This window comes from Glycine max, chromosome 6 (assembly GCF_000004515.6).
Source record: "Glycine max cultivar Williams 82 chromosome 6, Glycine_max_v4.0, whole genome shotgun sequence".
Classification (NCBI taxonomy): domain Eukaryota; kingdom Viridiplantae; phylum Streptophyta; class Magnoliopsida; order Fabales; family Fabaceae; genus Glycine; species Glycine max.
In genome coordinates, this window is record NC_038242.2 from 33,927,038 (window position 1) to 33,940,986 (window position 13,949).

At 36.3% G+C, this 13,949-nt stretch overlaps 1 protein-coding gene across 1 annotated transcript; it reads right to left on the reverse strand.

Annotated features, from left to right (window-relative positions):
• Positions 1-11,893: 11,893 nt before the first annotated feature.
• Positions 11,894-12,748, reverse strand: LOC102662491 ((+)-neomenthol dehydrogenase-like). The gene is made up of 2 exons (XM_006582573.1): positions 12,635-12,748; positions 11,894-12,265 (listed from the first exon to the last, which is right to left on the reverse strand). The coding sequence occupies exons 1-2, from the start codon at positions 12,746-12,748 to the stop codon at positions 11,894-11,896; spliced, it is 486 nt and encodes a 161-aa protein (XP_006582636.1).
• Between the last annotated feature and the right edge of the window lie 1,201 nt (positions 12,749-13,949).

The following is a 13,949-nucleotide window of genomic DNA, read 5'->3' on the forward strand; positions in this document are numbered from 1 at the left end:
ACACGTTTATTCTACTTTACGTTATAAGTGTATACTAGGTATCTGGTGTTTCATGCCAATTTACATCAATTTTAGTTTTTGTCGGCATTCAAAAACTAATTTGAATTGACGTGGTGGAAAGGTATGGTTCGGTTATGCGGGGGCAAAAAGGCTAGGTGATGAGAGTTCTTGCCAATCACATACAGGTAATTAAAATTTTGTGTAGTGATTTAATGCAACGTAAAAGACGTACACCATGATTACAAGTTTCCTTAACTTTATGAGAAAAAAGCTATACATAAAAATTTTGCAAAATCATTATATCATAATTTAGAAAATCAAATCGATTTAATAATAAAACAACTAAAATACAAGTTTTAGTCCACCAACAAAAAAAAAATATTTACTACTAATTTTATAAAGAAAAAAAAAACCCTCATATGTTTGAAAAAGGACTGTGTTGATAAAAAAAAGGATCTGGCATATATTTTTTTTAATGCTTGACATATATAACTATTTCATTAACTAAAAAAAATAAAATTTGTTTTAGACCTCACATATTGTTGGACCGATCCTAAATTAGTCCATCATGTATGATAAATTTATTAATTTTTAAAATAATTATCTTAAATAATTTAAATGATAATTTATGATTATATGACATTGTAAAACTATTTTACACCGTTAATATATAAGCATTAAACTCTAACTTTATAAAAGATTTAATATTTTACAAGTTTGTTAACTTTAGAGAAGTTATGACATATTTTGATTGAATTATATGATTTAACTCAAAAGCATTTGATTTTGAAGAATAATATAAATATATTGGACTTAAAATAAGCTTTTCCTTCTTATAAAATTACTTTTTATTTTGATATTTTTAAAACTAATTTTTATTTGTATTCCTTTTTTATTTATTTCGGTCCTTCACATGAGAATTTTTTCCTGAGTAGAGATCCAAAAAGTTCTTGATATTTCTTAAATAATAGAGACTAAAATAAAAATCAGTCAACATTTATTATAAAAATTTAGGCATAATTTCACTTTTGATCACACACACATAAAGAGACAGACAAACACACAAACACACTGAGCCACAGACACACACACAAAGACACACACACTGAGTCACAGAAACACACATACACAAACACACTCACACACATAGACAGACACACACACACACACACACACATAAAGAGACAAACACACACACACACACACACACACACACACACAGAGTCACACACACATAAAGAGACAGACAAACACACAAACACACTGAGCCACAGACACACACACAAAGCCACACACACTGAGTCACAGACACACACATACACAAACACACTCACACACATAGATAGACACACACACACACACACACACATAAAGAGACAAACACACACACACACACACACATAAAGAGACAAACACACACACACACACACACACACACACACACACAGATAAAGAGACAAACACAAAACACACACACACACACACAACTGTTGATGTCCTTGTATGTTCTTGTACGTCATGAATGTTCTTGTATGTCATGAATGTTGTTATACGTGTTGAATGTAATTTGCTATATAAATAACTATTGTTCATGCTGAGTGAACCGTAGATTCCGGTTTGAGACTGAATGCAATGATTCTTGCGGATAGTTTGCATTAGTCATTGTATTTAGTCTTGAATTGTCCGTTTGGATAGTTTGGGGAGACTGGTATTTTTATGTTAGACTCATTCGGCCAGGTTATTATTATTTTGATTAATTTGATGAAATTTCGGTTGAATGCATTTCAAGTTGTTCTCTGAGTGCATACTTGATTATCGTGAAATTCGTTTCACCGATGTCATGTCGTGTACTTGGAGACCAATGCGAAATGCTGCCGAAATTTACTCAAATTGTTCAAAATAATGCTAACCATGACGTTTGAGGCTAACATAAAAGACGGTCTTCCTAAATGGGATAGGGCCACACCTATAAATAAAAAAGTGAGATTTGCATGCATGGATTTGCTTAGATGGATCAAAGTAGGATCCAATCAAAGTCGCATGAGCCCAGAATATGAGGATGGCGTCGAGCAGTTTTTGCAATTTGCTTTAGAAAGAGGTCGACCGAATGAAGAAGGAAAATATTATTGTCCTTGCATCAACTGTTTGAATGGAAGACGACAACTACTTGACAACATACAGGACCATCTATTATGTGATGGGATGAAGAAGAATTACACGACGTGGATATGGCATGGTGAAGTGACTGACATGCAGAGTAGGTCCCAATCTGAACCGTTTGATGTAGAAATGGGAGATCGCTTGGAGGACATGATTCGTGACCTTGGACAAGAGTGTTTTCAAGAAGCACACGCCCCTGTGTATGAAGGATTGCAGAGTGATTCAAAGAAGCCTTTGTATACGGGGTGCAAGGATTCCTTAACCCTGTTGTCTGCGGTGTTAAGTCTGGTTAATGTGAAGGCCAGGTATGGGTGGAGTGACAAAAGTTTCACCTCACTGCTTGAGGTAGTGCACAATCTGCTTCCAGAGGACAACACGCTGCCTAAAAGTTACTATAAGGCGAAGAAGATACTGCGTCCCATGGGTATGGAGTATCAGAAGATTCATGCTTGCCCCAATGATTGCATACTCTACAGGCATGAATTCCAAGAAATGTCCAAATGCCTTGTGTGTGGGACTTCACGGTACAAAGTGAAGGATGACGAGGAAAGCAATTATGATGAAAAGTCATAGAAGGGCCCGCCAGCAAAGGTTTTGTGGTATCTGCCTATCATTCCAAGGTTTAAGCATCTTTTTGCTAACGAGGATGACGCAAAAGACCTTACATGGCATGCAAATGGAAGGCTTTCTGATGGACTGGTCCGTCATCCGGCTGATTGCTCACAGTGGAAGAAGATTGATGGTTTGTATCCGGATTTCGGGAAAGAGCCAAGAAATCTTAAACTTGGTCTAGCCAGTGATGGAATGAATCCATATGGCACCTTAAGCACTCAACACAGTTCATGGCCAGTTCTGCTAGTAATTTACAATTTGCCTCCTTGGTTGTGCATGAAGCAAAAATACATGATGTTGTCTATGATGATATCGGGCCCAAGACAACAAGGAAATGACATTGATGTTTATCTAAGTCCATTGGTTGAAGATCTGAGAAAGTTGTGGGACGAGGGGGTTGTAGTGTTTGATGCGTTTCGAAAGGAGACCTTTGAAATGCGTGCAATGTTTTTTTGTACCATTAATGACTTTCCAGCATATGGGAATCTCAGCGGTTACAGTGTTAAGGGTCATCATGCATGCCCTATCTGTGAAGAAAATACAAGTTACATACAACTTAAACATGGGAGAAAAACTGTGCACAGTAGGCATCGCCGCTTTCTAGCACCCAATCATCCTTACAGACAACTGAAAAAAGCTTTTAATGGAAGTCAAGAGCATGATATTGCGCTAATACCGTTGACTAGTGAGCAGGTATATCAGTGGGTTCAACACCTGAATACTGTATTTGGGAAGACCCAAAAGAAGGATAAAAGTCAGAGTTGCATATGGAAGAAGAGGTCCATTTTCTTTGAGATTCCGTACTGGTGTGATCTTGATGTTAGACATTGTATTGATGTTATGCATGAGGAGAAAAATGTTTGTGACAGTGTGATTGGGACGCTCCTTAACATTCAAGGCAAGACGGTATGTGTTTTCAAATGTAAATGGGTTGACAGCAACACCGGTGTGCGCACCGATGATATAGGATTTACGCTGGTAGACCTAAAGAAACTTGGTTACCACAATGACCCTTTCATCATGGCAGAACAAGCTAGAGAAGTATTTTACGTGCAAGACCCTTGTGATGAAAGGTGGTGCGTGGTTCTGCAGGGCAAAACAATTGGTGTTAATGTAGCAGATGATGATTCATACATGGACACCTATGTTAGTCCTTTGACCGCTCAAATCACTCGTAACGTTGTCGGAGAAGAAGAAGCTGACGACGTTCATGCTAATCGAAATGATCATGATGAAGGAGAATTGATTAACATCGTCTAATGTAATTTTCTACAGAGACAGAGGTCACCAAAGCAAGTAAGTGACAACTACATTTTTCTCTGATTGAGGCATCGGTTATTTGTTTTAGATTGTATCCTTAGGACTTCATACAACTCATGTTTGTCGCCAGTTTCATCATCCACCACCCTTTTCTTCTTTGTCTTCTCACGTTTATTGTTGTTAAACCCATATTTATGCTTTCTTCCCTTCATGTCTTGTTTTATCACAACTTTAGCCGAATCAGGTTAGATGGGATGCCACCGTGTTCGAGGTCGTTAATCCAGATTTCCCCCTCTACATAAAGCATGAAGACCTCTCCGAAATCGCACACAGTGGTCAATGTCTCATCATATCAGTGTTACAGTTGTGGATTCTGTAAGTCTTTATATAAAAGGCTTTTAATTACCTAAGTTATGGCTTTCAATTCATAAATATTTAACTTTGACTTAACATAAACAGGCATCTCACTGAAACATGTATGCGAGTGGGGAATTCTGATATCTATGGATTCCTCGAGCCACGGTCCATTCAGAGGTCTGGGCAATCGCAGTTTGAGTCTGAAAGTTAAATAAAGAGTTGGATGCAGAGTTCACAACGCGATGTCTATCTTGGAGCCTACCTAAATGGGTAAGTCACAAAATAACTAAATTTAATTAATGTTTACTAATGTACTAACCCATTTTAGGTTCCACTGCAGCGGACACTGGCAGATGGTGGTCATCCTGCCCAAGGAACACCTAGTTGTCTGGTTTTGTTCATTGCATAACAGGCCAGACAACTACCTTAAGAGGATTATTAATAGGTTAGTGTTCTTTTCAATACATTTGCATTGTAATACCTCAACGTACAACACCGGTTTTTAATTGTTACTCATATGAAACAGTGCTATCAAGGGTCTTGATGATGCTCCACAGCCTAAATCAAAGGCTTCTATTAGGTGGATTGTCGTCAAGGTACGTCATTTACATAAAACTTCCACTTATATATATTTCTTTATGTGTCTGTACACTAGTTGTTTAATTAATATCCAAATTTCATTATGTATTTAGTGTAATAGACAAAAAGGAAGTACTGAGTGCGGCTACTATGTGATGCACTGGATGTCCACCATCATTTTAGGAACTTTTAGGAATAATTGGGAAGTGGTAAGTTTATTTCAAACAAAATCGATTTATTTATAATTTGTATTACATTATTAACTTATTATGATTTATTTCATCATGCAGTATTTTAACGATCCTAGACCACTGAAGCCAGAGAGATTAAAAGCATTGCGGATCCAGTGGGCACAGTTTTATCTCCGAGTTAGAGATCAACCCTAGGATTTAGGGACATTATCTTTAGATTTAGTTTACTTTGGTTTAACATTTTTTACATTTTCTATGTAACATGAACATTAAATTCATTTGATGATTGTCCTTTATGATAAATCAATTATTTGATGTTTATTATCATTAAAACTGCTTGAAAGCAGAATAAAATGTTTATTTGCTGTGAATTGGGCCTCCTGAAATTGCATTTGACAGGTACAATTTTGGGTTTACTGTAAAAACAGAAAGTATATATAAAAAAAATACTTGAAAACAACATCGATTATTAACGAAAACCGATGTTAATATCATAAACAACATCGGTTATTTACAAAAACCGATGTCGATATGAACCTTAACATCGGTTGTAATAGAAAACCGATGTTAACGTTTGTATATTAACATCGGTTATTTGTGTATAACCGATGTCAGCGTTTGTATTTTAACATCGGTTATCTGTAGATAACCGATGTCAACTCTTGTACATTAGCATCGGTTAGTTATAAATAACCGATGTGAACATTTGAATATTAACATCGGTTATGTACACATAACCGATGTTATACACAAAGAACTACACCAAATAAGTGTATGCATCATCAACGTTGACATCGATTTTCTAGCAAAACCGATGTTAATGGAATATATTAACATCAGTTATCGTAGGAAACCGATGTTAATGTATTACATTAACATTGGTTTTTCTAAAAATACTGATGTTAATATAACATATTAACATCGGTTTTATTGGAAAACCGATGTCAACGTTCATCATGCGTACACTTTTTTTGTTGTTGTTCATTGTGTTTAACATCGGGTATTTAGAGAACCGATGTTGTCATATACATGTTAACATCGGTTCTCCAAAACCGATGTTAACATTGATACATTCAACATCGGCACTTTCAACATCGGTTTTAGAACCGATGTAGAATGTTCTAAATAACCGATGTTGAAAGTGTATTTTCTAATAGTGTAACCAATCTATGTTAAGTAGATCCAGACAAAGCATAAACTTGCTTCTTGGAATAGGCTTAGTTAACATATCACCTAGATTGTCCCTTGTATCCACTTTCTGGACCTCAACCCTCTTCTTAAAACAAATGAAGTGGTATCTGATGTCAATGTGCTTAGTCCTCTCATGAAGGATGGACTTGATCTTTGGCTAAGTAGATTGTACATAGATTGTCACAAAAAATTATAGCCTTTTCCTATGGAAACCCAACGTTGCTAATCCAACCCTTCAGACAGATCCTTTCTTTTGTTGCTTTTGTTAAAGCCATGTACTATGCCTTTGTAGTGTACAAAGTCATTATGGGTTGAAGTGTTGCCTTCCAACTAACAAGGAATCGTGAATGTGTACCCAGTTATAGATCTCCTTCCATCCAAGTTTGCAACATAGTCAAAATCTAAGTAACCAGTGAGAGCACAAGATGTGTCTCCATGGTAGACGAGTCCAATATCAATTACTTCCTATGATTACCCATGTACCTACTCACAACACTAACTACTTGTGCTAGGTCTGATCTGGTGCATACAATGACATACATTAGACTACATACAAGGCTACAACTCTTGCATTCGAAACATGATACATTTATTCCTTCTCTGATTCTGACTGAGTAGTATTGAGTTCAGATAAACAAATGGACATTGTCAAAGGACTACATACTTGCTTTGCAGATGTCATCCCAAAACGATTCAGTACTTTCTGAACGTATTCCTTCTGACATAGGAAGAACTTCTCTTGGGCTTGATCCCTGTTGATCTACATGCTTAAAATCTTTTCAACAACTCTCAAGTCCATCATCTTGAATTAGCCACTAAGTAGTGACTTCAGCATCTAAATTGCCAACAGGTTGTTGCATCAGGATGTCTTCCTCTAGTCGTCCATGGAGAATGATATTTTTGACATCGATTTGCTCTAACTCCATGTCCGGAGTTGCCACTAAGGCCAACAAAACACGTGTGGAGGTGTGTCAAACTACTAGAGAAAATATCTCGTTGTAGTTCACTTCTTCCTTCTAACTATAGCCTTTAGCTACCACACATGCATTATAATGGAAGACTTCTTCAATGGATGATCCAGATTTCTTCTTGAAGACCCACTTGCATCCCACCACTCATCTACCTTCAAGTAGCTCAACTAAATCCCAAGTTTGGCTCTTCTAAAGGGATTTCATCTCTTCATTCATAGCCACCGTCCCCTCCTCAGCTTCAGAATATGAAATTTCTTTCTGATAAGTGGACAGTTCAAATGAATCGATGTATTCTGCTACCTATAGCGCATAAGACACTATATCAAAGCCATATCTTTTAGAAGCTTTGATTTGTCTTTGTGACTTTCTGGGTGTTATGGTTTTGGGCTGCTTTAGATGGTTTTTACTCATCTTGTTTGTCCCCTTAACTAGTGTTATATTATGATGTTAAGGGTGCATTTGAAGATCCTGATTAATCTCATCAAGTGCTTCAAACTACTTTTGGTCACTAATGTTTCTAATTGTGGAGCTTTCAAACTCCACCTGAACAGTGACATCCTCAACCTTGCCCAAATCTTCACCAAATTTAAAATGTAGCATAGAACATTCATCAAAGGCAACATCTATACTCATAATGACCTTTCTTTTAGATGGAGACCAGACTTGAAATCCCATTACCCCATCTCCATAACCCATAAAGAATCCTTTCTTGGCTCTGGGTTCCAACTTACCTTCACTTATGTGATAATATGACGGATATCCAAACACCTTCAACATTCAGTGTTCAACTAGTTTGTTAGACCATACCTCAATAAGATTCTTAAAGTCTATGGCAGTGGACAATGAGAGATTCATAAGATAGCATGTGCTAACTGCCTCAATCCATAAACTCTTATTGAAGACTAAATCAGATAACATGCATTTGAACTTTTCCAATAAGGTCTTATTCATTCTTTCAACTACTCTATTTTTTTTTGTAGAGTATAGCATACAGTATGATGTCCTGCTATGCCTTCATCCCTACAAAATTCATTAAATACAACAAAACAGAATTCCAGGCCATTGTCAATCCTAAGACGCTTAATTGTCTTTCTTGTCTTATTCTTCATATGAATTGTTCAATGCTTGAAAAAATTGAAAGCTTCAAATTTATGCTTTATCATGAATACCCATGTCATCTTGGAGTAGTCATCTGCACTGCCTTTGGAAACTTCGTCTGGTGTTGCTTCCCACAGACACAATGATCACAAAACTGAAGAGGTTTCACCTTGACATTTCTAAGTAAGTCTCACTTGCTCAGAATATCCAAACATTTTTCACTTATGTGGCCCAGACGTAGATGCCACAAAGAATTATCATACGAGCCACTGGACGCATAACTTTCAGATTATGAAATAGTACAGGCAGAGCCTGTCATAGTGGGCTCCTGAAGGGTATAAAAATTTCCTTACTCGATCCCATGCATTACCATATACTTCCCTTTCTACTTAATCTGCAGGACGCAACCTTCAACCTAGCAAGAAAAACTTTTTGAATCCATGACATCCACAAATACCAAATTTTTCTTAAGCTTTAGAATGTGACAAACTTTATTTAAGGTTCTAATAACACCATCATTCATTCTGATTTGTACGGAACCTATATCGACTGACTTACAAGGATTATTGTTACCCATGAGAACATTACCACCAGACTTCTTCTCATATGACATAAACTGATGTTTGCATGGACACATATGATAAGAATAACTTGAGTCCAACATCCATTGTTCAAAGTGATGATGTAGTTGTTCACCAAAATCCAGAACCAAATCATTTTTAGATAAGGAGTCATTCTAAACAAGAGCAGCAACAAAATATTTCTTTGCTTTCTTTAGAGAATCTCACTTCCAATGACCTGGTTCTTTGCAGTAACTGCATATGTCCATAAGATTGACTTTGCTCTTCTTGCCACCTTTGCCTTTCTTCTTCTGCCCTTTAGCAGAATTAATCACTGATAGTCCGGACGCAAAGGATTCTTCACCATTCTCAGACACCTTTAGTCGAAGCTGTCTAGAATAGAGATTGGACTTGACTTTCCACAAGTGAAATGGAGTCCTTGCCTACACTAAGGGAACTCACAAAATTCTCATAGAAAGGAGGGAGAGAGGCTAACAAAATCATTGCCAGATCTTTGTCTTCCATCTTGACATTAATTTCACATAGCTCCATCAGAATAGAGTTTAGCTCATCAAGATGTTCCTTCAATGGCGTCCCTTCCCTCATTCGAAGGCCAAACGAACGTTTTTTCAAAAGAAACTTGTTGCAAGTTGATTTTGTCATGAAGATTTTTTCCAATTTCGGCCAAAGCCCAACAACAATCAGTTCTTCAAAAACTCCATAAAGAATCTCATCAGAAAGAGATAAGGGAATTAGCGAACGCACCTTTTCCTCTTGTAACTCAAGCACTAACTTATCAATCTTCGATGGTTGACCAGAGAAAGAAGCCCAAATACCCTGTTCTTTCAACAAGGCTCACATCTTGATGCATCATAGGTTGAAACTACTCTTCCTTGTGAATTTCTTAATCTTGATTCTGTTGACCATCTCATTGATTAAATCTTGAAGATGCAACACAAACATATAATAAACAAAATGGTTGATCACTAATGACTTGATCTACCACAAATCATATGTAGAACTGATCTTGAAATGAAGCTTTAGATACCAATTTGTTGGGAGATTTGAGAAATTCTACTCAAATATGGATATGGAAGTTCAGATGATAGAAGGAGAAGACAAAGTTTGCACAAAATGTTAGTTTATCGTGAATAACAAAATTACAATGAAAGGTTCAAGACACTCTAAAGCTCTCTGAACCCAAAAGTACAAAGCTCCTTATAAAGGAGACAAACAACTAATTGTCTAACTGAAAAGAGTTATAACAAAAAAACAGAAAATGGATTCAATTACAACACAACTTATGTTAATGAACCACCTAGACTAGGTGCTTCCTTCTATGAGACTTGATGCTCCACAGATTACTAAAGACTGGATGACCAATACAGAAGGACAAGAGTGTTGGATTAGTCGACCGGTATTATCATTCACCCCATCTTTATCGTCCATCATCCAACAATCAAAATTTTTATAGATTTCCTTAAATTTTGCCCATAGATGTGGTTCGACCCTCCCATGTGTTTTGTAATTTCTTTTCATCATTAATATATTATGATATGGGTTTGTTTGGGGTTGTAGGGGTTGGAGTGTCAACATAGTTGGATCCTTCTCCGAGATTCATCTCCTTTTTGCTTAAAAAAAAGTATAGCATGCTTAGTTACTCTTTACTCTTGGAAATTATAATATAACGCTTGTTATGAGTTGTTTCTCCTGATTTCTTCTGCTATTGCTAACATTATCAGTCTTGGGAAAATTAAACACCTGTTAAAACAGTTTTTTTAAAACAAAAATAGATTAAAACTGAAGAGTAATCTACAAATAAATTACTGGTGGACTTAGCATTCATCGGTTGTTCAGAAGATAACTGAACAGTCTTATATAGTGTCTAGGCTTGCCCCCAATTTTCACTCCATAAACTATTCTGCAACTAGTTCTTACTTATAAGGTAGAGTGCACTCTTCTGGGTTGGCTATTGTGTCACCTGCATCTTCATATTCAATTAGATTGGGGGAGTTGCTTTGTCTGGTACAGATCTACAATTGTTTTGTCTATATACCTTAGCAATGCATTGATCACTTGGAAATAAAAATAAAAAACTCAAAAGAGCCTTAATTTGTTACAACAGCCAAATGTTTCGTTGAAGCAGAATATCAAGCCTAGGCAACCTTAATATATTTGGCTTTAACAACTCAAATGAGCCTTAATTTGTGTCCATTGTGTAAGAGTGTTTTGTGAATGTAAATCCGTAATAAAACCAGCATGTGATCTTGCAGTGAGAGATCAAACAATATTGACATATAGTCACTAACAAAAGCACAACCAAAATCTTTGTCACATTCTTAATCTCCAAGTTGGGTTTCTTATACATATATATCGCAATTTTCAACATGAGGGGAAGCATTGGACATTTAGATTTTCTGTTAAAATCTATTGCTTTCTATTATTGAGTAATTGAGACATTAGTGAAGTTAGTTTGGGGTAAGTTTTTTTATCGAATTCGCTATATATAGGAAATATCTATATGTATTGTTGCCAACTTTTTTTCATTTTTGATGGATCCTCTATTCAATCTATCAGGGAGTTTCACTCATTCTCGATCTTAATAACATGGCACAAGACCAAGTATATATATCATATATACATAGTACACTTATAGTAATTAGTTAATACAAATGGATTAGAACACTTGATTCAAGGCCATACTTTCCTTCCATCCATCCAATTTAATTTTTGAATATTAGACACACTTAACACATTAGAAACAACATATAACTAATTTATTTGATACAAATAAAACATTATTGCCAAATACCTGATTCCTTATCACATTATAAAGTAAAAAACTAGTTTGAAAAATGACTATACTTATTCTTCATATATTATTGCATTAACCAAATTTTAGCAATAACAATCCTTAATCAAAATGATTTTTCTTCAGTTCTAAGAGGCCAGAAGGACCGCCATCAAGTAGCAATGCCAACCTCACAATAGCTTCAGCACCTTCATTAGGTGCTAGCATACCAGAATTGTCGTTTATATCTGTTTTCACATGGCCAGGAGGAACAACATTGATGCAAAATGAAGGGTACTTCTTGGCCAAAATCCTTGTGTAGGCCCAACAACTTTTGATATAGTACATGTAGGCACAACTAAGGGCCAATAACCTTTGGTTTCTAATGAACTCTTTTGAATCTTCTAGAAATTTATTCAAAACACCATCTATCTTTTCTTCTCTAAGGTTTTCAACATCACTTAGTACTTCTTTAGGCCATCCATTTGGTATATTCTACAAAATCAATCATAATCTTCAAATGCACAAAAAAGACCACATTGAAATAACATACAAGTTACACTACTGGAAAACGTTGTTTCTATGACGCACTGAATAATCGTTTTAGAATGTGACATAGTGACATTTTTATAATTAGGGGCAATGTATTTTGTTTTTATGTCGTGCATTCCGTCTTAGAATGCTAGTGCGTGACATTTTTGTAATTATGGGAAACTTAAACGAAGACTATTTTGGCTGAAGGACCGTCTTTGTTTTTGTTATCCTAATTAATTAATCTGGTGCCTCTCACGGTGGCTCAAACACCCTGTGTTGAGAGCTCTTGCCCGACGTTGCAATTGGCGTTGTTTGTGTCCTCGGTCCTACAGCTGGTGCCCCAATTTGGCGTCTCGTTCCTGTGAGTCCCGAGTGTCTCCTCCGGCCGCCATCAGACAGGTAAGTGCATTTTACTCCAGTAATGTCTTTGTGTTGCGGTGCCATTTGAATTTGCTGTCTGTTGTGACACCCTCTACCCCGACATATATAATTAAATAAGATATATAAAAATATATTGGTAAACAAAATCACATGGGTAAAAGGTTTACATTCACTTCAATTACCAAATAAAACTCATTAAAAACATATTTGGCTCAAAATAAGGTCGTCAAAATTTACAAAAATATTTTGTTAAATCAGTGAGGTGAAATAAAATAGACTAGCATCATAAAATTAATATAAAAACTTATATTCCAATGTCACATCTTATCAGAGCGTTGTGTCCCGACGTCCTTCAGCAAATATTCCTTAAAGCAGTTCACCTAGTCATCTGCTCCCCCGAACACAAAGTTCAAGATCATCACAGGATCCAAACACAAACAACAAACTGGGAGTGAGTTATCACATTCCTAACTAATAGATAAACAAGACAACTAGATATACACATCATATAAACCAAATAAAACTTACTTACACGTAATTCACGTAATTCCACCACTTTGTCATTCAAAGTTCACTTTTCATCCATCAATCACACTTTTCAATCATCAATCACATTACACAAGAATCACACGCTCTGATCAAGACATAATGACACCTCAATTTCATAATAAATAATTAGCAAGCGCATGAGACAGTTATGCTAAGACTCAAGCCTATATGCAATGTGGTACCATGTCAGTGAAAAACCACCCTGGGGCGCTTAGGAGTACATAACACGACACACCACACAATGGGTTTGTCAGGTCACTCTCACTAAGTAAGATCATAGGGAGACCAGTCAGGGTCACGATGTTTTGCGAGAATGCTCCAACCATATGGGATCAGCATAGGCTTAAAGGAGCACTCAAACCTGGTGACCCCCAAGGCCTACACTCCGAAGAGTCCGTCAGAGCCTTTCCCTCCTGATTCAGGTCCAACCCCTAAAATCATTTTAGCACACAGACACTGCTTGTGAATTATACAATACTCACGACCTCACACTCGTGTTTTAAACACGTTCAACATATTGCGCTACAATTTAACACTGGTTTCTAAATAGGAAACCTACACTTTCTCTTTAACACTGGTTCCTAAATAGGAAACCTACACTTTATCTTTAATGCTGCGCATTTAAACTTTTCTCAAGATAACACTGGTCGGGTTATTGTACAATTCACAGCTTACAACACAAATAATGTCACATCAAGAGTTAATCACACACTTA